Source organism: Haplochromis burtoni, unplaced genomic scaffold (genome assembly GCF_018398535.1).
Source record: "Haplochromis burtoni strain Fernald_Lab_line unplaced genomic scaffold, NCSU_Asbu1 Contig_363, whole genome shotgun sequence".
Lineage (NCBI taxonomy): Eukaryota > Metazoa > Chordata > Actinopteri > Cichliformes > Cichlidae > Haplochromis > Haplochromis burtoni.
Genome location: NW_024582724.1, coordinates 209,832 through 235,536, shown reverse-complemented (window position 1 = coordinate 235,536; position 25,705 = coordinate 209,832). Strand labels below are relative to the sequence as shown.

General features: G+C 46.4%; 1 protein-coding gene across 1 annotated transcript in view; it reads left to right on the top strand.

The window, feature by feature from the left end:
* Positions 1-21,644, top strand: part of smg1 (SMG1 nonsense mediated mRNA decay associated PI3K related kinase) — a gene marked incomplete in the record, with an annotated part of 55,992 nt that extends 34,348 nt beyond the window's left edge. The window contains 29 exon segments of the mRNA XM_042228909.1: positions 1,003-1,164; positions 1,528-1,742; positions 1,880-2,034; positions 3,105-3,327; positions 4,834-5,080; positions 6,406-6,635; positions 6,749-6,994; positions 7,115-7,253; positions 7,606-7,715; positions 8,338-8,556; positions 8,948-9,141; positions 10,166-10,338; positions 11,294-11,573; positions 11,934-12,206; positions 13,436-13,670; positions 13,771-13,982; positions 14,081-14,237; positions 14,859-15,048; positions 15,355-15,635; positions 16,272-16,481; positions 16,727-16,864; positions 17,622-17,774; positions 17,860-18,039; positions 18,574-18,801; positions 18,989-19,200; positions 19,309-19,409; positions 19,548-19,721; positions 20,013-20,119; positions 20,451-21,644. Of these exon segments, the coding sequence (XP_042084843.1) occupies positions 1,003-1,164; positions 1,528-1,742; positions 1,880-2,034; positions 3,105-3,327; positions 4,834-5,080; positions 6,406-6,635; positions 6,749-6,994; positions 7,115-7,253; positions 7,606-7,715; positions 8,338-8,556; positions 8,948-9,141; positions 10,166-10,338; positions 11,294-11,573; positions 11,934-12,206; positions 13,436-13,670; positions 13,771-13,982; positions 14,081-14,237; positions 14,859-15,048; positions 15,355-15,635; positions 16,272-16,481; positions 16,727-16,864; positions 17,622-17,774; positions 17,860-18,039; positions 18,574-18,801; positions 18,989-19,200; positions 19,309-19,409; positions 19,548-19,721; positions 20,013-20,119; positions 20,451-20,528 (5,522 nt within the window).
* Between the last annotated feature and the right edge of the window lie 4,061 nt (positions 21,645-25,705).

The following is a 25,705-nucleotide window of genomic DNA, read 5'->3' as shown; positions in this document are numbered from 1 at the left end:
GTGTGTGTGTGTGTGTGTGTGTGTGTGTGTGTGTGTGTGTGTGTGTGTGATGGACATAATAGATGGGTTTTTCACTCATAGTTGAAGCTTACATACATTAAGAGCTCCCAACACTGGAGTGAAAACCTCTCCATTCCCTGATGGCAGTGAGGGGCAGATGGGATGGAAAAGAAGAGCATGTGAAGATGAAAACAAACACAGTGGGCAAACAGTCTTGTCCGTTTGTAACAAACACCTTCATCATGATGTGAAGGCCACTGGTCCTCAGGGCCTGATGCCCTCAGGGGTCTGTCTCTTGCCCTGAAGTCTCTGACCGTGTCTCCCAACCCGGCCAGAACTGGCAAACAAGCACAGGGTGTCTGATCCACAGAGTTCACTGGGGGAAGAAGAGAAATTAAGTTAGTGGAAATGTGTGCTGTTCATGTGGTCAGGGGGCAGTCTGTGCTCTGTTGGCTCCAGGGTACCAAGTGACTGCTGAAAGGTTACTGATGTTCTGTCCAGTGATGCCTGGTTTACATAATGTAATGAATAAAAACAGCCACAGTGATAGGTTAGGGTTACTCTGCGAGTAATAAGGACATGAGAATGTCTCTGTGGTCAAGCTCCGAACTCTAGAGCAGACCTGGGAATGTTTGGTCCGTGCTGTAAATCAGCGGTGTCCTGCCCCAGTCCTCGAGAGCCACGGCTGCAGCTTTTAGATGCATCCTTGTTCTGACACGCCTGAATCAAATGAATGGCTTGTTATCAGGTGTTTGCCAAACTTGATGGCTGCTGAAGAGGTAATCAAACCATCTGATTTAGCTGTTGGAGTAGGGATGCATCTAAAAGCTGCAGGACAGTAGCTCTCGAGGACTGGAGTTGGAGACTCCTGCTGTAAACTCTTGTTTATGTCGGTCAGCCAAGAGTACCAAAAGACCACACTTTCAACAAACGCTGCATTTAGCTAGCCATAAAGTATGTACTTGTTGCTTTTCATGTACTGATTCTTCGTGTTGTCTTTAGGTATCATCCCACAGCTTTTTTCGCGTCTCAACCATCCGGAGGCGTACATCCGACAAAGCATATGCAGCCTGCTGTGCCGTGTGGCCCAGGACTCCCCACACCTCATCCTCTACCCTGCCATTGTAGGCTCGCTCTCCCTGGGAGGGGAAGCTCAGAATGCAGGTAGGCTTACTTTTCTTTTCTTTCTTGTTGCAGCCATGTTCTCTCCAGCTGTTTAAAGAGTTCTACATTAATATCTCAAATATTTCACTTTGCTTGTTCACTCAGTATTAGTCATATGTGCAAGATGTGACAATACATAAAGTCAGCAAAATAGGAGACTGTATAAAAAATCCTTAGCAGTTAATGCAGTAAATGTATTGTTACTCCAGATGCATTTGTTTTATTTTGGTGGTATAAATGTGATCTGGCAGGTTACACTTAATATTCTGAAACAAGTCTGCATGGTTTGAAAGAAGTCTCTGACATCACACCCTGTGCTCGTTTTTCTGACTTCTCCTCTCGATTGGTTAATTTTGCAAACAGGGAGCAAACTGCCGTCAGCTCTGCCTACCTTCTTGGGGAGCATACAAGGAGAGGACCTAGGTGTGGATGAAGAGGAGCAGCTTGGGAGTGATGAACAAGGCAGATCATCAGAAGAGCTGGCGACCTGTTCAAGTCAAGACCAAGCCATGATGCAGGACTGTTACAGCAAGATTGTGGAGAAGCTGTCTTTAGCCAACCCTAGCATGGTGCTGCAGGTAGAAGGCTGACCGTGGTTACACGTTTTGTATGGGGGGGGGGGCTATACTGTTTATACTTGAACCAACTACAGCTAAAGTTCAGTTAAAAAAAAAATGTGGTTTTCTCAAATGATTGACTTGTGTGTGCCGACCAGGTCCAGCAGCTGGTGGGCGAGCTGCGCAGAGTCACGTTACTGTGGGATGAACTGTGGCTAGGTGTGTTACAACAGCAGCACATGCACGTCCTACGCAAGATCCAGCAGCTGGAGGATGAGGTCAAGAGAGTGCAGAACAATAACACACTGCGCAGGTGAGACTTGCTTTGACCTTAGCCTCAGGATAGGGTCTGCTTTTTTCTGTGTACATCGTTGTTTGAAAAAACATCTCAAACAGCAAATCATTGCTGAAAGGAAAGTCAAAGCAAACCGCTGCTGGCCCACAGTTCATTTAGTGCCATGGAGCCAACACTAAGCAAAGGTCTCACTATGGAAAGTGCTTTCTTGAGTGACCAGAAATAGACCCACTAATACCAAATGGCTGTGGCTCAGGAGGGGTTTTCTACCAGTTGGAAGGTTGGTGCCCAGTCTGTCCACCTCAGTGTCAGAGTGTGCTTGTAGTAAAAAGCACTTTGAATGTTCAGAGTAGAACAATGCTGCTACCATACACCACTTAGACGTCCTTCCTAAGTCCTCGTGACCCAAAACAGATTCTGGAACCTTCAGACTTTCATCTCTTTTAGGAAGCATTTCAGGTCCAAAACACGATCTTTCAAACCTTGGTTTGATATCACACAGATGGTACGCTCCTAGATTTCCTCAGCACCTGGAATTAAGAATGGTGATGTAACACACCAGTGCACAACTAGTCCGCTCATCCCGCATCGGTTTGTAGATGTGCACTAGTCGTTACTGGACCTTGCAGGTTATGGTTGCACTGGTTAGTTGTAAGTTGTACTTTCTTTACGTTTCTCTCGTATTTCCCTAACTGAGTCATCCGCGTCAAAGGTAAGAACATCTGAACTCCACCCTCTTGTGCTAAAACTCTGGACTCCATTGACAGTCCATGTCCTGTAGTTGCTTCAATGCTCCCGGTCTCATCTGTTGTGGAACCTGTAGAACCTTAATCATTTGTTACTGGTGGTTTAACAGTTCAGCGATGACATGATGAAAACCAGCCTGTGGAAAAGCTATTACCCCTCAGCTGTAAAAGGCTGATTTGGGGTACTGTCGTCACCCCGCTGGGCGAGCAGCGTGGGAGATCTCAGGAGGCTGAGGGCTGGTGCTGGCAGTCACCAGTCAGTCTGTCTTTTTCTGTGTTCAATGAAAAGTAAAGTTCTTATTGGGCTTGTCTTATCTCCTAATACCATTTGTTGATCTGCAGGGATGAAAAGATCGCCATAATGCGTGAAAAGCACTCCGCTCTGATGCGTCCCGTGGTTTTTGCCCTGGATCATGTGTGCAGCATCACAGCAGCTCCGGCAGAGACGCCGCATGAATCCTGGTTTCAGCAGACCTACGGTGATGCCATCACGTCTGCCCTGGAGCGTCTAAGAAACCCCGTAAACCCGGCTAATCCAGCCAGTAGCTGGCTTCCCTTCAAACAGGTATGATGTGCTTTGTGTTAGTGATGACCATGGTTTTATTTTCAAATTATTCAAGTTCTGTAAGCTGCAGGGATAGCAATGGGAGCAGAAACTGATGAACAGTGTGTGACAACAGGTTCACTGAACAGGCGACAACAAGACGACCCTTAAAAATGCAGTGGTGGTGGTTGCTTACCTTATCCTGCTCACTGGCTTTAGCTCGGTTTTGTGTTGCTAGTGTCACTGCTGATAGTGACGTGTCGTCCCACCTGCTGCACGTTGGGGCCAGCATGTCATCGTAAGAAGGCTTTGCTTTGTCTCCCAGCCAAGTCTCAGGACTGTGGAAGCCAAGAGGTGGACTGTTAAACCAGGAAACTCAAACAGGCCAATAAAAAGGTTTTAACCCAGGGCCTGGTATTTGCTCCTTTGTTAGAGGGGGGCTGAGAGTAGTACTGCCAGAGCCCTGCAGCATGACATACCAACCAGTGGGCTACAGGTACAGTTTCTGATCAGGTGGAATGGCCTCACATCCTTCAGTGGAATCTGTTCACAGCAGAAACACCAGAACTTGCGACCCCACCACAGGTGCAGTGTTCCCTTCATGGGAGTACCTGTGACAGAGTGTGGTAACAGCGTATGCTGCTTGCAGCTTAGTAAAATCATTTCCTCATTGCCTTTGGGGCGATCGTGGCTCAAGAGTTGGGAGTTCGCCTTGTAATTGGAAGGTTGCCGGTTCGAGCCCCGGCTCCTACAGTCTCGGTCGTTGTCCTTGGGCAAGACACTTCACCCGTTGCCTACTGGTGGTGGTCAGAGGGCCCGGTGGCGCCAGTGTCCGGCAGCCTCGCCTCTGTCAGTGCGCCCCAGGGTGGCTGTGGCTACAATGTAGCTGCCATCACCAGTGTGTGAATGTGTGTGTGAATGGGTGGATGACTGGTTGTGTAAAGCACTTTGGGGTCCTTAGGGACGAGTAAAGCGCTATATAAATACAGGCCATTTACCATTTGTCAACCTGGTGCTGGTGCAGAGGGCCCTGGTCTCCTCCTGGTCCAGGACTGTGTGCAGCTCACATGGCCATTGTGTCTGTGACGTTCCTGGAAGATGAAGGCGTTGATGTTCCCCAGGTCTGAGTCCAACTGAGAACCTGTGGGCCATCAGTGCGTCTGACTCTGCCAAAAAGCACCACTGCCCCCGAGCTCGCTGATGTCCTGGTTCAGGTCTGGAAGGAGAGCCCACTCAGTCTGCACATTCAGTTTTCACTTTCAACTACGTGTGATTTCAAATCCAGCTCCCAAACGGTTGATGATCCACCGAGTGTCATTTTGTCCTTAGCAAACTGTGTATTTGTGTGCAGTGTGTGTTAAATATACACAGGAATTGTTTCCCCAGCACCTGTGAAGATGTACCTGTGTATGTAATCTGTTATGTTGAGATGCATCACTTCCACAGATGTAGGATCCTTGATATTTCCATAGTTTTATATTGTGTAGCTGTTCCAAACCTGACTGATGTGCTGTCTGTGTTGGACAGATCATGATGAGCCTGCAACAGCGTGCTCAGAAGAGAACCAGCTATCTGCTGCATCTGGATGAGATTAGTCCCCGCCTGGTTTCCATGACTACAACAGAGATTGCTCTACCTGGCGAGGCATCGGCATTAGATGCAGTGACCATACAGAGTGTAGGGAACACCATCACTATACTGCCAACCAAGACCAAGCCAAAGAAACTGTTCTTCCTGGGCTCAGATGGACACAACTACCCGTACCTCTTTAAAGGTGGGGAAACTCGGTCGCAGCAGCAGTCGTAGATGGAAACAGTCTTCTAAAGCTGCAGGGAACAGGAAACGTAAAAACTGCATTAGCATTCAGTTGGTAATATTGACAGTTGTGTTCTGTGAACAACTGAAGCCTGGCTTTTCTCATTTTTGTTGATTTTCAGTGGGCAGAGGAGTGCTTTGAAACATAAAGTAATGTTAGTAAAGCCATTAGAACATGAAGTATGAGAGAGGCACATCGACCCGTTGAGTCTGTAGGTTCTGAGAACATCTTCTGTGTTTGACGCAGTTTGAATACAAGCTGTGTGACTAAACAGGACAATGAATATTCCCCAGCTGGCTGCTGGAGGTGGGGCCAGTTGTAAGGTGAAGCTGGTCATAAAGATGGTGGTACTCCACAAAACGTGGCAGTTGCCATGGTCACCCACAATTTGCATGGAAGACTTTTATCTGCAACGTTGTAGCGAAATAGTGACGATGGTGTTCCAACCAAAAAGTGTTTCCTGTAGCAGTGAGGCGCAGCTTTTACTTTGAAGGCGAAGGTTCTGCTTCCAGTTTTTATTGTACTTTGTTTTGCTAACAGTCGATAGTTAGCAAATAAGTCGTGACTGTGGCAGCCACAAGGTTTTTGGTGTAGCTCATTTTAACTAGTGACAACCAGCAGCAACAAGTGCTAACCAAAGGTTGGGTAATGCAGCCTTTGATTTATATATTTGCCAGTTGGTCCCCACGCCTGCGTGACAGATGCCTAATTTTATTTTTAACAAATGGGGTCCAAGCACTTTGAGACAGGGTCCTCCCAAGAGCACCTTTGACACTTGGCATTATAGTGATTGTTATTATAAAAAGGTCTGTAAGAAATCCAATTCTTTTTATTTTCATATATATTTTGTTTGTTTCATCATTCGACCAGCTGACCCGATGTTAGGCTCTCTAGTTGCTTGTTTCCCGCGTCACATTCAACGTACATCATCTGTGTGTAAACTCGGGGTCGCCCAGATTTGTATCCACGATTGAGTTTTTTCGAGTCAGCACGTACATGTGAAATACAGAACGTGAAAAAGAAACGCAGACCTGACAGAAGCTGGGGGTGAGTTGAGAGTAGCACAAACGTTTTCTGTGGGTGTTCATATCTCACTGTCAGTGTCTTCTTACTAAATCGTTTGTACAGTGTCATTTTATCAAGACAAAGTCGTCATTAAAAAGCTTTTATGTGAACCGCTAATGATCCCTCTGAGCTCGCGAGCTGTGAGTTGTGCGTAGAAAGCAAAGAGAAAAATGTCAAAGTTTCCTTTGTGATGAAATAGTGACTGAAGTTTCTCTCAGGTCTGGAGGATTTGCATTTGGATGAGCGCATCATGCAGTTCTTGTCAATTGTCAACACCATGTTCACCAAGATCAATCAGCAGGAGCAACCACACTTCCATGCCCGACACTATTCTGTCACGCCGCTTGGAACTCGTTCAGGGCTGATCCAGTGGGTGGACGGTGCCACGCCCCTCTTTGGCCTCTACAAACGCTGGCAGCAGAGGGAGGCTGTGCAGCAGGCTCAGAAGGTAGAGGTTTGTCTGCACTGTAACACACGGCTTTAACACTGGTCAGGCGGCGAGCGCTTTCTGGTTTCGGGCCCGTATTACTGGTTAGTGACGTGACTTTGTTTTCTGAGCAGGCCCAGGACTCCTTCCCACAGCAGCCTATACCTCCAGTGCCCCGCCCCAGTGAACTGTACTACAGTCGCATTGGGCCGGCTCTAAAGGCAGTGGGGCTGAGTGTGGATGTGACACGGAGAGACTGGCCTCTCAGCGTTATGAAGGAGGTTCTGAAAGAGTTGATGGAAGCAACGCCGTCCAACCTTCTGTCCAAGGAGCTCTGGTGTTCTTGCACCACACCGAGCGAGTGGTGGAGGGTCACTCAGGTAGCGAGGAGATGCATTCAAAGCGTTTCTCACCTTCTTCCCTGTCTCCTGTTTCAGAAAAGGACAGATGCTCAGAAATGTAATCCAGATGTTTCTTTGTTTCCTTTTCTCTGTCTGCAGTCCTACGCCCGATCTACTGCTGTCATGTCAATGGTGGGATACATTATTGGCCTTGGCGACCGTCACCTTGACAACGTTTTGATTGACATGACCACTGGAGAGGTGGTGCACATCGACTACAACGTATGCTTTGAAAAAGGTGCGTTTAACTGCGTTTTAAAGAGAATAGTTTAGAACCACATTTATTAAAAGGTAGAAAACAATTGTGCTGCATGTGATAGAAGCACAGGGACAGAGGTGAACACCACTCACACAGTGCTCACCACAGCTAGTCAGCCTGTTCTGTGCAGATATAATAAAGCTCTTTTCCTCCACAGTCCCCCATAATATGATCAGACTCAAAGCTCTTTATCACACACTGAGATGTTGGAGGAAACCCAGCTGAGGGGTTATTTTTGGCTGCTAGCGTGGAACAGTATCGATTTTCCATGTAGTGGGTGACCTGCTCGTTTTCCTGGGTGCACAGTATCTAAGTGTGTGTGTGTTGCCAGGGAAAAGCCTGCGAGTGCCAGAGAAGGTCCCATTCAGGATGACCCACAACATCGAGATGGCTCTGGGAGTCACTGGGGTGGAGGGCATCTTCAGGCTGTCCTGTGAACAGGTTACTCTCACGTCACACTGCATATAAAACCATTTGTACAGGCGTTAACTCAACCCATCTGTGAAAGGGTATCTAAAACACACCCGTCTATGTTATCATCAGTAGCATTTCTCACACACCTTGTAACAGATTGTACTCATTTCACGTAGCATAGTCACAGTGTGCCCCGTGGCAGGTACACCATACCACCGCCCACCTCTGCTGTTAGAATGAGGATCTTCATCTCTTGCTGCTGATGAAGCGAGAGCCAAGTTCAAAGTGTTCAATATGTTGGAGCTTATAAAATGAACACATGATCCTGAGATGACTGTTTCCCTGAGGGTCACGATTGGAAAGTATTCCCACTGGGCTGTAATTGATAAATATTGAGACGAGTGGCTTTTTTTGCACAGTTTAGAATAATGAAGGTAAAATTAACCAGTAGATGGAGTGGCAGTTTGTTTTTACAGTTTGCTGCAGCTTACAGGCTGTTTGTTAGAGGGATGTAGCCAGTGCACGTTTTGTACCTCGGGATATTTCCCATGCACTGAAACATGGAGATGTTAGAGCTGTCGGCTATTGTGACAGGATGGAAGTCAAAATACACGTGGGGGGAAAAATCAAGTGGGATGTGTGTTTCTAGGTGGTTCAGATAATGCGACGAGGCAGAGAGACCTTACTGACCCTGCTGGAGGCCTTCGTGTACGACCCTCTGGTGGACTGGACCGCGGGGGGAGAGGTAGGATTTGCTGGTGCAGTGTACGGAGGGGGAGGCCAACAGGCTGACAGCAAAAAGAGCAAGCGGGACATGGAGAGAGACATCACGCGCTCTCTCTTCTCCTCCAGGGTGGCTGAGATCAAGGTGAGTTCACAGATGTCAAATAATCATACAGCACCTTATCAGATATCCAGTCGGTTCTGTGGTGGTGTCTCAGGTTGCCATGGTTGCAGCCGTTTCTTTAATTGCAGTTGTCAATGTTGCTTCACTTTGTCTGGCAGTGAGAACAATAAATAGGGGAGAAAGTTAAATAAGGACTGCGTTACAGTGTAAAGAAGGAGAATTTTAGTGGCTTTTATCTGTCATTCCAGGTTCATCCACCGCTGACTACAGTTATTGCTCTTACAGCTCACATTGTCTAAATAGGCAGGAGTAGGGTTGGCTTTGTTTTTAACAACCCTGCAGGCTGTAGAATGAATCCTTTCCTGCATTTCATATTTTTAATGTGTTATTGTTCTGTGTGGGCCTCGTGCAGGTGAACTGGTTTAAGAATCGTGACGAAATGCTAGCGGTCCTACCACAAGTAGAAGAAGCCGTAGAAGAGTACTTGGTCCTGCAGGAGCTTCTCTGCCAAGGAGAGAAACGCCAAGCTAAACTACAAGAGGAGAGCGCCTTCTTAGAGGGGGCAGAGAACCACCCTGACCACGACATCTTCACCCTGGAGCAAAGGTCAGACACAGCACACTGTTCATGTTCTTTCAAATGCATGCCAAAAGGTGCATTTAAGGATATACATTTGAAAGACTGAAAGGTACGTCCGGTGGATTCATTGAAGTTTGTAACATGTTTGGATATTTGATCGTCTTTTAAGCAGTCACTACAGACAACAAAATAAGGAAATGTGGCTTTTAAATTATTCATTGATAGATAAAGTTAGGTGATGTTGTTGCTTGGAAACATTGTGGTCACACTTATAGCATAAGATAAGCTTTATTACCCCTGAAGGAAGGAAACGAATGTGTTACAGCAGCCAGAACATGAAGAACTATGTAACTCTGTAAAATAAACACATGGTTCAGATCACACGCTCATTTGCAGCAGTGCCGACACACACTCGAGTTAAGTATTCAACAGTTACCACACATGTTAATGAGACCACTCTTAGGGGTGTTCTCCTGGTGCAGGCGGGACGGTTGTATCAGGAAGCAGATCTGTAACAGACGAGCTCGTTGAACACAAATCAGCTGAATGTTTGGAGGCGGAGCCCAAAGGAGGACGGGGTCGTAAAGCGATTGGTCGCTTTGAATAGATGATCATAGTTATATAAACAGTCATACTGTGGCAACAGCAGAAAAACTATTTGAAACTTTGTTTACAATTTGAAAGTGTGCAGAGTGAATTATCAGCAGTTTGCTGTGTAGCAGTGCAGATGCTGACAGCTGGATTATTTACTGCTGAGGAAATATTTGAAACTGGAGATTTCTGAAGCCTCTGCACTGCTCCGACCATTCAAACTCAGCTGATCCGTGCGAGCAGGGTTTCAGTCCGAGAAACGGAGAGCTGGTGGCGAGAATGTGAAACTGCAGCCGCGTGTGCGATGGCTTCTTTGTGCGCACGCCTGCCGAGTGCTACGTGCAGGAAATTTAATAGCACCGCTGGAATGGATGAGATCAGGACGATAACAGAAATACTGTATCCACAAACATCATCGCCTCATTCTGAACTCTTACTCACCCAGCCCTCCTACTCACAGGTACTCTGAACATACCCAGCTGCAGTCACGACAGCGGACCGTGCAGGAGGCCATTCAGGGCAAACTGACTGAACTGGACCAGTGGATCTCCCAGTACCAGGCAGCATTCTCCAGCCTGGAGGCCACACAGCTCGCCAGCCTGCTGCAGGACATCAGCAGTCCTATCGATCTTGGTCAGTGTCTGTGTAAAATACTCTCCTCAGGTTGCTGAATATTGTGTATTTCAACATATTTCTGGGTGTTGCTTTGGTATATTTTACATATATAAAATGAAAATAGGATGATTTGACATTTAGTTGTAAAACAGGGTAAAAACTTTATATAACCTCCATTTAAAACAGAACAACGATAAATAAGAAGGCATACTCGCCTGACCCAGGATGTTCAGTACGTCCCACCAGCTCAGTAAGGCCAAGCAGGTTGGCAGCTGTTCTATACAATGAATATTCTTTTCCCTCTATTTTAGTCGTAGCATCTTTACACAATAACTGCACAGCTCTTGAGTTGCTCCTGACCTGATTGGAGGGAGCCTGTTTTAATATGTAGTCAGCAGCCAATAAGCTTGCATATGACACAGGAAGTCTGCGTGCACCTGGAGCTCCACCTGTGCGTCCCACTTCTTGTTCTGGACTCCCTCACCCAGTGGAAACACACACAGGTTGTCTGAATACGAGCTCAATTGTCCAGGTCAGGAAATCCCAGGAACGTGATTGTTTGCCTTCATGTAGGAAGAGTATTGTCTGTACAGTAAAGTGTGAGTTCTGCCTTTTGTCCTGCTGTTAGTGTTTCTGTAAATAGAACAAAGGGAGGGAACGAGAACATTGTGCTGTGGAAGTGGAACTACAGCCACTGGTTGAGTGTCATGGCCCTGTATCCAATTATTGATTCTCCAAACTCACATTTCAGGTTCACCCTGTCGGACGCTGTTTCTGTCTGTAGTGATGTCATCGTGAACATTTACTGTTCTTGAAGAGCTGGATGGTTAACTGTGTGCCCGCCTGTCAGGGTCAATGTTAATTATTTATGTGATAACACTACGATTAAACAACTCTGCTTGTGGTTCAGTTTTCAGTAAAAATGCATTGATTGTACTGAGCTGTGCTGTCTTGTTCTTGGCTGTCCCATCAGGCCCTCCCAGCTATGTGCCAGCTACAGCCTTCCTGCAAAATGCAGGTCAGGCCCACCTAATCAGCCAATGTGAGAGCCTGGAGGCGGAGGTGAGCACCTTGCTGCAGCAGCGCCGTGGAGCCCTCCGCAGCTCCCTGGAGCAGCTTCACAGCTATGCCACAGTGGCTTTGCTGTACCCACGGGCTACCCTAGTATTCCACAGGGCCCATCAGTGGAAGGCCTGGTTGGAAGAGCTGCTGAGAGACATGACAGCAGATCACTGCCAGCACATCTACAGACAGTAAGGAGCCACGCATTGTCTTTTCTCATTTTCATTGGTTAACCCTAGGACTGCATGTGTCGCTTAGCTGGTACCAGCCTTACTGGTGACCAGTCCTCGCAGAGTCCCTAAAATGTTTTTGGTGAAGAAGCACCCCTGAGACCCACCGTCAGGTCCAAGTTACACACCTAAAAATGTCCCCTATGATAGTTCTCTTCAACTCGGCAAACATCCTGTGCGCCCCTTCACCTGAGTTACCTGCAGATACCTGCAGTTCATGAGACAGGACAGGTTGCAGCATCACCATGAATCCAAGCTTATGTTGTGCTCCTCATGGTGTAACTCACGATACCAGCTAAATGTGTGTCTCTCTCTTTCCAGATATGAGTTGCTGTTTGCTCCACAACCTTCTGCTGCCTCCTGCCAGTTTCTTTCCAGTGTGGAATTGACTCTGCAGCACCAAGTGGCTGACACCAACGAGCGCGTGGTGCACCAAGCAGAGCGGCTGAAGGCTGAGGGCACCACAGTAGCAGCGTGTGAGGAGCAGCTGCAGGAGATTGAGCACTGCATCACAGTTTTCCTGCGGGAGAATGGAGAGCCAGGTTCTCTCAGCCTGGCTGCAATCATCACCTCTGCCCTCTGCACACTCTGCAGGTTTCATTCACATTTTCATTCTGTGTCTCACAGTTTTCAGTCCCTGTGACTGTCTGTGAGGCTTTAATTGTGTCTGTACTGTAGGTCAGCAGACAGATGAATAAGAATCTGGTAGTATGAGGTCCAAAAACATGCTGATGTAAGTGACGGCAGCCAAACGTAGGTGGGAAAAACTCAAACCTAACACCAGAGTTTCTGAGTCAGTAATCTGAAGAAATCCACTCAGCGGCACTAAAAACCCTGAAAGACCACTTAAAGCTCTGGTTAAGGTTCAAACTACTGGTTAGGACTGAAAAGATTTAAAAAGTCTTTGTTTCTGGAAAAGAGATCTTTGGTAAGATAAAGCAGGAGGAAAGAAACGAGCCCCAACCTGAACCACATGGTGATGGTCACTCATGTCTATAGAAGGCTGTAAGCATTCAGACGGTGCAGCTCATCTTACTGAAGGCGGCCGCAGTCTTAGACGAGTGTCTCAAGTGAGGACGCCACCTTTGTGGGATCTACAGTTCAAGACTGCAAAATAATGCTAAACAAATTTTTAAAAGAATATTTGTATTTAAAATGATGATGTTGTTTTTATTTGTTCAGTTATTTTTGAGACTGGATTGTCAGGTAGCGGCCCTCTTCTGTCTGAAGTCGGTCACCATCATTATTTACATTTTAAAGAAGGTGATTCCTGCACGAGCGCTCCACAAAATCATCCTGCTGCCTGTTGTTGCATTGGCACAGAGCTTTAAAGGTTGTATCCCGAAGCAATCTGCTAGCCTGTTGGCCTTGTCACAGGCTGCTCTACAGACTGGAAGCAGGCCTCCTCATCCAGCTCTCGGCGATTTGTCTTTGCTGTCAGCACGACTGAGTCCTGCTCAGATCATGTAGGACTCTGTTTTCTTTAGTCAGACTTGGCCAACTCACCTGTGATAATAACCATGGAAGCTAGCAGGCGTGCTACTGTTACTGATCTCACACATCAGAGTGGGCAGAAGGTCACATGGCGAGAAGTGCTCTGTGCATAAAGTGAAGTGTCTACAGCAGCATGCAGTCATGTGAAAAAGAGAGTGCACCGTTTTTACTTATGGGGCTTTAATGGGACGTAATAAAAAACGATGTGGTCCTCAGCAGCGTTGGAAATGAGATCAGTCCGACCTCGGTGTGGATGGGTTTGAGTGGGTGGATAAAAGCTGCAGTGGACACAGTGAACCCACTTTTGTCTTGTGTTTGATTGACCGTAGACGCAACCTGGTGATGGAGGGTGCAGCAACCAGCGCTGGGGAGCAGCTCGTGGACCTGACGTCTCGGGATGGGGCGTGGTTTTTGGAGGAGCTATGCAGTATGATTGGAAACATCAATGGGCTTGTAACACTGCTGCAACGCTGCCCACTCTTAACTCATGACCTGGAGCTCCCTCCACCTTCAGCTACCACCCAGGTTGTTTACCTGGCCAGTGCTGTGTATACGTGCTTGCAGGTAGGTCCACCTGCAAACGATGAAGCCGCGCAGGAACAGGCTGAGGCCGTGTAAAGTCTTTTTGCTGACATTGCTCTGGCCTGTCATCTTTTTATTGCAGGAGCTGAACACCAATTTCCGTCAGATCATCTTTCCAGAGGCTCTGCGATGTATGATCAAAGGAGAGCCGACTCTGGAGTCCATGCTGGCAGAACTGGAGCAGCTGGTAGATCAGAGCTCTGATGGTCTTGGCCTGCAAGGTTTGGCCGATAGTTTGCAAACCGGCACAGGCCTGGACCACAACGGCCGTAACCACTGCCTCCACATCACCAGGTGGAGTTCCTGTCGTGCATTTTTAGCGAACACAGTGCTGTTTAACTTGCTGCTAACCTGCATGCTTAAAGTTTGTTTTGTGTGTGTCTGTTTGTCAGAATGCTGCGTGTGCAGTACTCTGAACTGATCCAGCCTCATAGCATGGATGGACAGGGCCAGGACACACCAAAGATGTCTGCAGGTCAAATGTTGTTGGTTGCCTTTGATGGCATGTTCACTCAGCTGGAGACGGCCTTTGGGCAGCTGACTGAAAAGGTAGAGCTTACATTTCTGCACATTCAGTGAATGCATGTTACGACCCGGCTCCAAAGCTGCGACATAAACATGGAGACTGATACCAGAATTTCACAGAGAAGAGCTTTTAGTTTAAATCGCATAACAAGTTGGCTAAAATAGCTGGTACCACTAAGACAAACAGTAGTGAGCCTTTATGAAAGCCCGCCTCAGGTAGGCCTTTATCCACACCTGGTCAGTTAGCAACAGCTGTACACTCTTGCACTGCCACTGCAGAGAGAGTAGGGGCTGCAGAGGGCAGAACAATGCAGCGAAAGACCTAAAATGACATCAGAAATCCTCGTCACGTCTGTAACGTGATATTTTTATGACTCGCAGTGCATTTTATAGCTTGTGCTTATTTTAAATATTGAGTTCAATTCTGTACCATAATTGGCCGCCAGGTTCCATGTTATTCTCAACACAGGCATGGTTGTGTACCAGCACAGCAAACAACAGTGCACTTTGTATCCTGACAGCAGGTGGAAACAGTGCAGGATAAGCTTGATCCAGTCCTAACCTGCTCTTCAGGAACTAGTCTGCGTTTCTTACACCGTTGTTTCCTGGAGCGACTAATATTACTTTGCTCTGCATTATCCTTAGCTGAGTTCTTTAGAGGTGCCGCCCCTGTGGAGAAAGGTGGATGTTCTGAGGGAGGCCCGAGCCACACAGCTCCACTTCTTTGATAGCCTGAATCAGCGTCAGCTGATGGAGGAAGTGTTCTTCATCAAGAGACTGCAGACCATCAGGGATTTCTTCAGGCTGTGTTCCTCGTTTGCTCAGACTCTTTCTGGTAAGAGCTCTTCACGGCCACACAGACTGAGGATGAACTTATCATGTTGTTGCACTTTATTAAAAGCACCCACTTGATGCCATGAACACTATAGAGGGCTGAGCATTGTTAAAATATTGGTTTAGCCATAATCTACAGCCTTTTCCACTATGAAGTGTTTCTGGATGTTTGCACTTTGACAAAGTCAGACTGCTCAGTGTTTCGCAAAGAGAGAACATAGCTTTCCGAGGTATTTGTGAGCTCCGTGGTTTAAATAACCAGATATTCTTGCGGCATGTCTGATGTCTGTGGGACAAATCTTTGCAGGTACCTGCGCCCCAGCTGAGGAGCTGTTACCTACAAATGGACCTGTTGGTTTGGGGAAGTCCCTGTACGGCCGGCCCAGCAGCACTGGGTCGGGTGCAGCAGTGGTCAGTGAGGAACAGATGATTCGTCCCATCAAGGCCTTCACTGCTGAGTTTGTCCGGCAGATGCTTATGGGTATGCCCAGCCAAGCCCTCAGTCTGGCCCTCTGCAGCACCCTCTCTGCCCTCGGTGTGGACATTGTCGCTCAGGTGGAAGCAAAAGACTTTGGTGCAGAGAGCAAGGTATGATCTGTGTGGAATTATGTGGTGTTCAGTATCTTTGTTCTCTCAGCGTTCTTTTCAACCTTCTTCATGTTCTCCATGTCAACGTTAAAAAAGTGTTCATTATTGAATTTTTCCAACTATCTTAAAGGAGTCTTTAGAAATGCTGAGCACCTGTTGGCTGCGTTCTAGTTCAGGTTGGTTGATCTGTTGATCGTTGCTGCCCATCAGGTAGTCCTTACTCAGCCTGTTTAAAAATAAGTATCGCAGCTGCAGAGTAATCACTGGGTTTGAGTTGATAACCTGTTCTTTCAAAGCCTCCCCCTGACTGTCGGACAGTCATCGCCCTTTCTGGATCTCATACTCGTGTGTCACCTGTTCCAAATATTTTTCATGTTGCAACCTTCTTCCACAATGGATTCTTCATTTTTCACCAGATTCTACTCACCGTGGAAAAACCTTATTTACAAAAACCGTGTGTGTGTGTGTGTGTGTGTGTGTGTGTGTGTGTGTGTGTGTGTGTGTGTGTGTGTGTGTGTGTGAGAAATGTTGAATGTTTTAGTGTAAATGCAAAGTGGATACACACTTATTGTTCCAGTTTTCAAAGACTGTAAAGAATACCATGAAGTAACCTTTGCTATGTGTGTTCCTCCAAAGGTTTCTCTGGACGAGCTCTGTAAGAAGGCAGTGGAGCAGGGGCTGACGTCAGGTCGAGTCTCCCAGCTGCTGTTGAACAGAGCCACAGTGCTGGTGTCGTCCTATGACACAGCATGGAAAAAAGTTGACCTGCTGAGGAGGCTGGATAGCAACCTGGAAGCTGCCAAGGCCAGCCTGCAGAGGAGCCAGCTGCACATCGCTATGTTCCAGGTACATGCACCAGTAGTGCTGCTTTTGGAGTTGTGATCACTTTTCACATCACAAAAAATACTTCCAGTCGCCTGCGGTGTAAGCTGAAGATCAGTGAAGCTAACACAAAGTGCTGCAAAGAACGGGGCGAGTTCTGGCCAGCTGTATTAGAATCATGATGATGTCTGGATCATCTCTGACGTAACTTCATGTCATTTGGTGATTGTGCAAATATACCACTGTTTTTATTGGTGCGTTTCTTCCAGTGGCAGCACGAGGATGTTCTGGGTCCCAGCAATCAGCCTTTAAGTGTCAGCATTCCTCCTCGTTCTGTGATCCTCAGCAACATGAAGAAGAAGCTGTATAAGCTGAGTCAGGATGAAGCAGCCATCGTTGCCATTCAGGTGAGTTTGTCTTCATTCCCAGATCAAAACCATAATAGTTTCTGGCCACTTTAGGAGAAGGACATTTTTAAACATACTTTAGTGTGTTTAACATAGGAACTACCACAGGAAACTCTCATAGTAAAGTTAAACTGCAGCAGCTCAGAAACATTACCTGTAAGGCATGTCAGTGAAATTGAGGAAAAGCCTGCTGGGTGGCCGGGCGAACCACAAGTCCTTCAAGCTAACTTAAGGTTATGTATGTAACCCAGGTCCTCTGAGTATCAGATGTGAGTGTCTCACTGTGGGGACGCCCCTCATCAGAAGCTGCTGTTACACCAGCCCCTGCAGGCTGGCTAAGTGAGGCCAATGTCAGGAGGGGCCTCCCTGTGTATAGCGTCGAGTGTCATTCAGAGGGCGTCTGGTGAGACGCTCACTTATGCTACTTTAGCAAAAAGGAAAGTTTGAAGCCTGATTTTAACCAAGCGCCGCCCCCTTTGTTGTAGCGTTCATGTCGCATTGCTATGACGACAAGCATGCACACTGTGTTGTAATGGGAAACCAGTCTATGTATCTCACATGCACCCGCCCTCTCTTCCTCCTTTACCATGGAAACGATCCTGTGATCATGTGCATCCACCTCAGTATGTGCGTGGCACCAGTGAAGTGCAAAGTATTGCTCTCAGAGCTTCATTATGACTTTGTAATAATGTTTCCGCTTATCGTTATCAGGGTTGTGAGTTGTATGAAACATTTCTCCTGTTGGTGGTGTCTTCAGGAGAAGCTAGCGTCGCTGGAGGCTAGCATCGAGCAGCGTTTGAAGTGGGCCGGTGGAGCCAACCCAGCACTGGCGCCTGTCCTGCAGGACTTTGAGATGACCATCAGAGAGAGACGCGCCATGGTGGCCAGAGACAACCAGCGCACCAGCCAGGTACAGCCGCTGCTGTGTTCGCCTCCTGCTGTCACTGATCACCACATTTGGACAAAATGCCAATTTTGCCACTCTTCCTTTCCAGGTCACATTCCTGTGCTCCACGATCCTCAACTTTGAAGGCCTTCGGACCCGATCCCCCGAGGCTCTCAGCATGGACGCAGCCCTGTTTGAACTGCTGAAGCGCTGCCAGCAGACGTGTTCGTACGCGGCCCAGTTTAGCAGCACGGTGTCTGCACTGGAACTCCAGCTCCTGCACAGACTGGTTGGTTTGACCTTTGACCTACATTGTTTTTGTACCACATGCACTGATAACATTTTAAATAATTAGTCCTTCATCTTTAATAACATTCATTTCCACATGTAATGCTCTGCTGTCACATGTAGGATATGAAACCTAGTTCCAGCCAGCCCTTAAAAGCACCGAGTTCAGGAAGTTATTAAAACTTTTTCATTAACGCTCTCAGCATGCAGTCAGACAGCCAGCTGAGTTAATAAACAAACATTTCCTGAGGCCAGAGCGAGGGTCAGTTTCTCCTGTCGCTGTCTGGACAACCAGACTTTACAGGTGCTAGCGGAACAGTAACCACTCCAAACCCGCTGTTGACATGTAACGCTTGGAGTTCCTACTGAAACTAAATGTTTCTGTTTGCATTCACAGTTCATCTTCACAGTCTAACAGATGTTTGTATGAAACATGTTCTTTGTGTTTCTCTATCAATGGCCACCATGTTTGAGTGATCACCCAGTGAGTTTGGAGAAACTTGATAAGACGGCGATGTGCTTTCCATTGCTACAGAGTCCAGTGCTAGACCTGCCTATAGGCAGTGTGGAGTGGCTCAGCTGTGCCCAGAGGCAGCTGGAGGATGAGCTAAACATGGAGCAGAGGAATCAGGAGGAACGGGAGCAGCAGCTGGAAACCTGTGGAGAAACACTGCAGCTGCTGGTGGACTCGATCAAAACCATTCTCTCTAATCACAACCGCCATTTAGCTGACGTCAAGCACCTGCTGAGGGCCATGGCCAAGGTACACCTGAGGCACACACACAGCTGATTTTAAAATCTGGGGTGTTTTCACCACTGTTATGTGTTTGCCATTTGAATAAGTGTGGAAGATGAGCGAGCACAAAGGTTTAAAAATGGTCCACACGTGTGTTGCACGTTGCTGCATCCTGCTGTGAACCTGCAGTCGTCACTGTTCTCATGTCGTACAGGATGAGGAGGCAGCGCTGGCGGATGGTGAAGAGGTGACATACGAGGGCAGCGTGCGTCACTTCCTGTTGGAGTACAAAGCTTGGCAAGACAACATCCAGTTAGTGCTGTTCACTGTTGTCCAGGCCAGTGGACAGCACCTCAGCCAGGAGCAGCTCGAACTACTGGAAGAAATCCCCAGTACTCTGAAAGAGCTGCACTCACAGAGCCAGAGGTGCTTGGGTCACACACACACTTACTGATCTTTTTAATTTTCACATAAAAATCGTATTAATTATTATTAATAATCGTTATTAATGCATGCATGCGTTTATTCCAACAGCGTCTATAATGGCCTGGTGGGCTTTGCCTCCCCACTGGTGACCGACAGAGAGACTGAGTGCTCCAGTCCTGTTTCTGCAGCACAGTCGAGCTTTGCAGCAGGTATGGCCTCCCGATGTTGTAGCATGCTACAAACCTTATGGTGGGGAAAATGGGTTTTCACTGGTGTCAGTGTGCGTCCTGTCAAGTGAACATGTGGCACGTACACACACGTGTGTGTTTGTTATGTTTTTCATTTAGCTGTCAGATGCAGTGGGGTGAAAACCCAGCCAGACTCGATGTCCCAGAATGCACGCAAGGCTCTCCCACGCAACCTGGGAACCCCGACCGATACCCCGCCCAGTACTCTAGTGAGCAGTAAAGGTCTCAACTCCAGCCCCAAGAGGGCTGTACGAGACCCCAAAACAGGACGAGGTACTCTTCCTTCACTCTCCTCACAATCTTTGGAAACTGGGGCTTTTGAAAAAGCAGCAGGTTTCACAAATATGTAATATGTATGCAGCGGTCTGAGGTCAGAAGAGCATTCGTTCCCTTTCTCAGAGTGAGGATTACAGTCTCAGTACTTGTGTTCAGCAGGAGTTGTAGGCTTGGTGCATACCTACCTTTAGCAAATGAAATTGTATCCCAGTGTCTACACAGGTTCCTGTGCAGAACAAACATTAACATTAGAGACTTCATCTCAACAAACACTTTGTTCGATTTCAGCGGTCCAAGAGAGGAACTCCTACGCGGTCAGCGTGTGGAAGAGAGTGAAAGCCAAACTGGAGGGCCGAGACATCGATCCCAACAGGAGGATGAGTGTCTCCGAGCAGGTAGCACATCATTTTGTAACCACCAGGAGAATAGGGAGGCACGTCAAAGCAGCCTCGTGACAGGATGAAGAGGTTGTTTAAAAGAAACAAACAAAATGTGCTGACACAGTGTGAAGTAGATGTCTGCTGCTGTGAGAGTCGCATGGATTTAGCAGATGTCTGAAGCCTTTGTAATGCAGCAGCAGTGGTCTGCATGAGTCTGAGCACAGCAAAGTCCAGTTTTAAACAAAGACTGGAATCAGATCGTCTGAGCAGATTCATTATGAAAGGGTCAGGTATCGTCACAATAACGCTGTCTGTATTAAACTGACCACATCTGGTTTGGTTGCAGGTGGACTTTGTTATCAAGGAGGCTACCAACATGGATAACTTGGCCCAGCTGTATGAGGGCTGGACTGCATGGGTGTGAACGCTCTGCTGCTTCATGTCTGGTCCAGCGAAGGCTTGGAGATCCACCAGAGTCCAGCGGGACTTGGGTGTCAACACAGCAGTACCAGGCCATACTAGGGGAAGAATATGGGACGTGGATGCTTAGTCCACCCTCCCGCACCCCTGGGTACCCAAACTGGGGCAGCAACCTCGTAGCATTGCTGCAACCACACTCCCCCCAACAATGGGTGATTGGGCTAACACGGCACTTGGTGCGCCTGCTGACCGGCCTTCCTTTTTGGGGTCTGAGTGGGCATGGTGGCACCAGGAGAGGAAGGAGGGAAGGAAGGCAACAGCCACCTCACCCTCAACTTGAAAATACCTTCCCTCTCTCACCTACATTGCTGACTGTCAAGTTGTACCTATAAACATCACTGCATCTTTTTGTGGCCGTCAGAGCCCAGCAGAGGGCGGGATGAAGCGAGAGGTGAGCCGTTTTCCTCCGGAGCACACAGCTGGGACTTTACTGTGGCTGAAACTCAGTGGACGGTTAGACGGCTTACACGGCTACGCGTTTTTCTCTCAACTTTTGGCATTATCATCCTGAGCAGCCAGTGGGTAACACTGTGAGGGAGGACGGAGTGAAATGGGGGTTTAAAAGACTCTATTTCAATCCAGCTGCAAGCACGGTGGAAACGTAATAATCAAACTTTGCTTTGGTTGTTAAAAAGAACAAACTTGACTCTGAAGTGCTGTTAGATTTCACCGAATAAAAGATGAAGTAGAATTGTTTTCTCAGGAGGTCTTTTCTGTTTTTTGTGGTTGCAGCTGAAACACCCTGTCATGTTCGTTTCAGGTGGCTGTGAGTCAGCTGAAGGGAAAACCTCTGCTTGATTTTCTTCAGTGTGGATCGTTAATCTGTGTTGTGCTTTACTATCAGTAGGATTAGATTTCTGCCTTTTTCCAACTTGCCTGTCTCGAGCTGCTTGCATCATGTACTTACACCCCAAGCCGTAATGCTTGCGTTTTATGATTTTGGACCTTCTAGTTTTACATTTTTATTGGGAGAAATGTTGTTTTTGGTGATGGTGAAACATGTTAATTCTTAAAGCTTTTATTGGATTTTGTTGGATGCCAAATAAACGTGGAACAGAGAGGTGTGCTGTTTTCTGTGACAGTTGCTAAAGAACAGGGGTCTGCTGGAAATGACCATCCTCGCCCAGCTCAACTACGTAGGGATGCTAACTTACCTACGACACAGAGAAGTCTTCAACCAGAGGGGTCGACAAAAGCTGCCTGGGTCGATTTTGTACAGTCAGGTCGGATCTGTTTGTTGCATCTGAATTTCTTCAGCTCTTCTGAAGCTCATCCAGGCGAGACAGTCAAAACCAGTGATTTATGCCCCCTGTCAAATGAATAATTTCTTAGTAAGTATTAAAGGAAGTAATAAAAGTTAATGGCAGTCCTCATTTTTATGAATATCATAAAATTCTGATATAACCCCCAAAACTGGATCATAAAAATATGGCAAGAATCAGATGTTTGAGACAGAAATTAAAATGATGGAATAATAAATCATAATGTTGTGCTGTTGTCATTTTAAGACAAAGTTTACTTTTTTACTTTTTGAAAGGTTTTTATGGACCTGTGTGAGAAAATGTGTTAAACCACAGTAAAAAGGTTATTAGGATAAGATGCTGGTTATTGCCATGCAGTCACACATGGTGCAATAAGACAACGCAATTGGAAACTGTCCCACGTCGGCACAACACTAACTTGAAGTGGACTTTTTTAAGCGCAAGAAAGGTACGAGTAAAAAAAAATGAAATGACTTAATAAATGAGTGAATGTTTATTGCAGATTATTATTGTGTGGGCAATAATAGTAAAGTCCAGGGAGGTATTCAATCAGCTCAGCTGTTTGCATTGATTAGGGCTGTTACCTGATGTAAAAGCTGTTTGTTTGTCTGCGACCTCAGCAGCCTGAACATCCTGCCAGACGGCAGCAGCTTAAACACCCGATGTCCTGGGTGTGGACGGTCCCGTAGGATGCTGCAGCGGGAGAACCATCCACAGGTGGAGCACACTGTCAGTGGAGCAGCAGTAGAAGACGATCAGAAGCTCCTTCTTCGGGTCCATTTTCTGAGGATTCTTAGAAATTGGAGACGCTGTTGGGCCTTCTTTACAATTATTATTCCAATATAATTATTTTGGAAATATTTCCAATATTATGATTCTTAATTAAACCAGTGCTTTTGTAACAGGATGGAGGGAGCTGGAGGCTGCATGCCCCGCTGGAAGGCTTTCACTCGTTTTATTTTATTTTCCTTTTCTGGATTAAAGTCCGAATTATAAACGCTCCACCTCATGTAGAGGATCGTACCAGAGTGATCCCCGAGAGGGTCGCACAGCAGCCGGTGTGGGTAAAGTAACATCTGAGTCACGGTGCGACCCCCGAGCTGGGACTCCTCCCTGATCCACCAATAACGCAAAATAAAATATTTAATCTTGTATTTGTGCACTTTGTGGTTATTGAATAAAGATTAGTCACAGATAAACACAGATAATAATAATAATAATGGATTGGATTTATATAGCGCTTTCCAAGGCACCCAAAGCGCTTTACAATTCCACTATTCATTCACTCTCTCATTCACACTCTGGTGGAGGCAGCTACAGTTGTAGCCACAGCTGCCCTGGGGCAGACTGACCGATGGCGCGATATGGCAGATGAGTGAAAGAAATGTTTGATGGAAAAAGGAAACAAAGTGTTTTGTTGCTAAACTTTGAGGTTCCAAGTCACCAATGGTTAAATAAGAAAATGCCAAGAGGAGACGAGCAGCCCCGAGTCTGTATGTAAAACAAACTCCACAGCAGAGATGCTTGTTCTTACATAGGTGCTCTTACTCTTTGTTAGGGTAGATCTCATTTTAAAGGCCGTTTTGTTGCCATCCTGTGATCTCATCCTGTTTCCAGGGGTCAGAATGTTGACGTTAGACTGTTTGGAATCAGGTTGTGATCTTAAAGTCACAGCACTGATTTTACAGTAGTAGTTACAGTATAATGTCCTTTACATTTCCAAACTCCAGTCATGGTTATGGGGACATTTAAGTTGTTGTTTTGTGTGACTGCACACTGCCCATCAGAGGACACTCAGTAAGCTGCACAGCAGAAGTATGAATCCAGTTTCATTTACAACAACAGTCACCTGGAAGTGAAACAGTCGCAAAAATGGTGGAAATTGAATAAATTGGAAAATAATTTTCCAATTTAGAATAAATCAAATGACTTGATTAACATTTATGGTTTTATTTATTATCACACCTTTATTATCTATGACAAAGTGTGTACAGACTGTAAGGACGACTGCATCTTAACTGTTAAGCTCACCCTTCCAACATACGTCTGTGTGCATTACTGACATGATGTCAACATATCAAGGAGTTTATGACTTCTCTGTTTTTCTTTTCTCAAAGATTTCACAACATGTGAAGTTACAGCACAGTTTGTCCAAATGTGTACTTGTTTTTTCAGCCCGGCTGATTTTACAGCATCCACATTATCTCAGGTAATAAAAGTACAATCATCACACAGACCGGAAGTGAACTTTAATGTTCCAGGTTCTGTTGAAGTCTTGTTAGATGATGTGAACCATCTCATGGGTCTTATTAGCAGCTCCTTTTAGCTTCTGTGATGCATTTACTTCTCTCACCTTAAACTAGACGTTAGTGTGGTCAAAGTTAAGCCGTGTCCTGTTGCCATTTGTATTTCTAAAGCCCAACTTCAGTGTTCACCCTGTAGACTCTCAGGTGGAAACACCGATGAATTGAGACATTCACAGATTTCATCAGGACATCTTTAACGTCTTAAGTTTTTGTTGTTTTTATGTTTTACATAAAAACTTTAACATTTTCTATTTTCAAATGAAAACACAGCAACATGAAAATATATTTTTCTTTAATGTTGTTGCTGCAGCAATCTCAAATACTAATTATTCTGGGATTTTATGTTCAAACTGTGATTTTCCAAATGTGTGTGGAGTAAAATGAGCTTTCTCTGATGGTGCAAATGTTGTGACCAAGAATCATTCAGGGTTATCAAAACAAACTGTTTTAATCGCAGAACAGTTCTCAGAGGTTACTGGTTTAAAGGCCATTTAAACCAGTTAAAGTCTAGGAGACAGCGGGAAAGTGGTAGATTAGTGAAAGAGAGAAGACAACTGAGGCCTATGAGACAGAAAGGGAGGGACTCACTGCCCTGCAGGAGGAAATAAAGCAACAACTTACTAAGCTGCAAAGAGCAGAACACCTCAGACGACAACGTAAGAAGAAAGAACGGACAAGGACCCTTTTCTACAGCAGCCCATACAACTTTGTTAAGGGCCTTTTTGTTGAAGAGCAGAGCGGGTGCCTCAAAATGCCCATAAAAGACCTGGAAGATCATCTGAGGAAAACTTACTCTTATGATCAGAGGCATGAGCCAGTTACCATTCCGACTGATATGCCACCCATCCAGGCACCTGAACACCAAATGGACATAAGACCACCTACATGGAGTGAAGTGGAGAAGGTAGTGAAGCAGGCTAGAGCAGCATCGGCCCCAGGACCTAATGGCATCTCATATAGGCTCTATAAAAACACCCCACGAGTCCTCAAATACCTGTGGAAGCTGATGAAGGTAGCGTGGCAGAAGGCTTGGTGAAGAGCAGGAGGTATTCTGATCCCTAAGGAGAAGAACTCTATCCATCAGCCAGTTTTGCCAGATCAGCCTGCTGAATGTACAGGGAAAGATCTTCTTCAGTGATTTGGCCCAAAGACTATCTGCTTTCCTGCAAAGAAACAACTATGTTGACACATCAGTTTAGAAGGCTGGCATCCGGGGCTTCTCGGGATGTCTGGAGCATGCCAGCATCATCTGGCACCAGATTCAAACTGCCAAAAAAGAACGAAGAGACCATCACGTGGTCTTTTTAGACCTTGCCAATGCCTTTGGGTCAGTCCCACAAGAGATCTTGTGGATGGCCTTCAACTATTTCAGCGTCTTCCTCCCATTAGGGCCTACATGGATGACATGACCATCATTACAACAATAAAACCATGTACTAGGTGATTCCTACAGAAGCTCCTGGAAAACAATGGGCAAGGATGGAGTTTAAGCCAAGTAAATCTTGCAGCATCTCCATCATAAAAGGAAAACTGACAGCCAAGCAATTCTATAT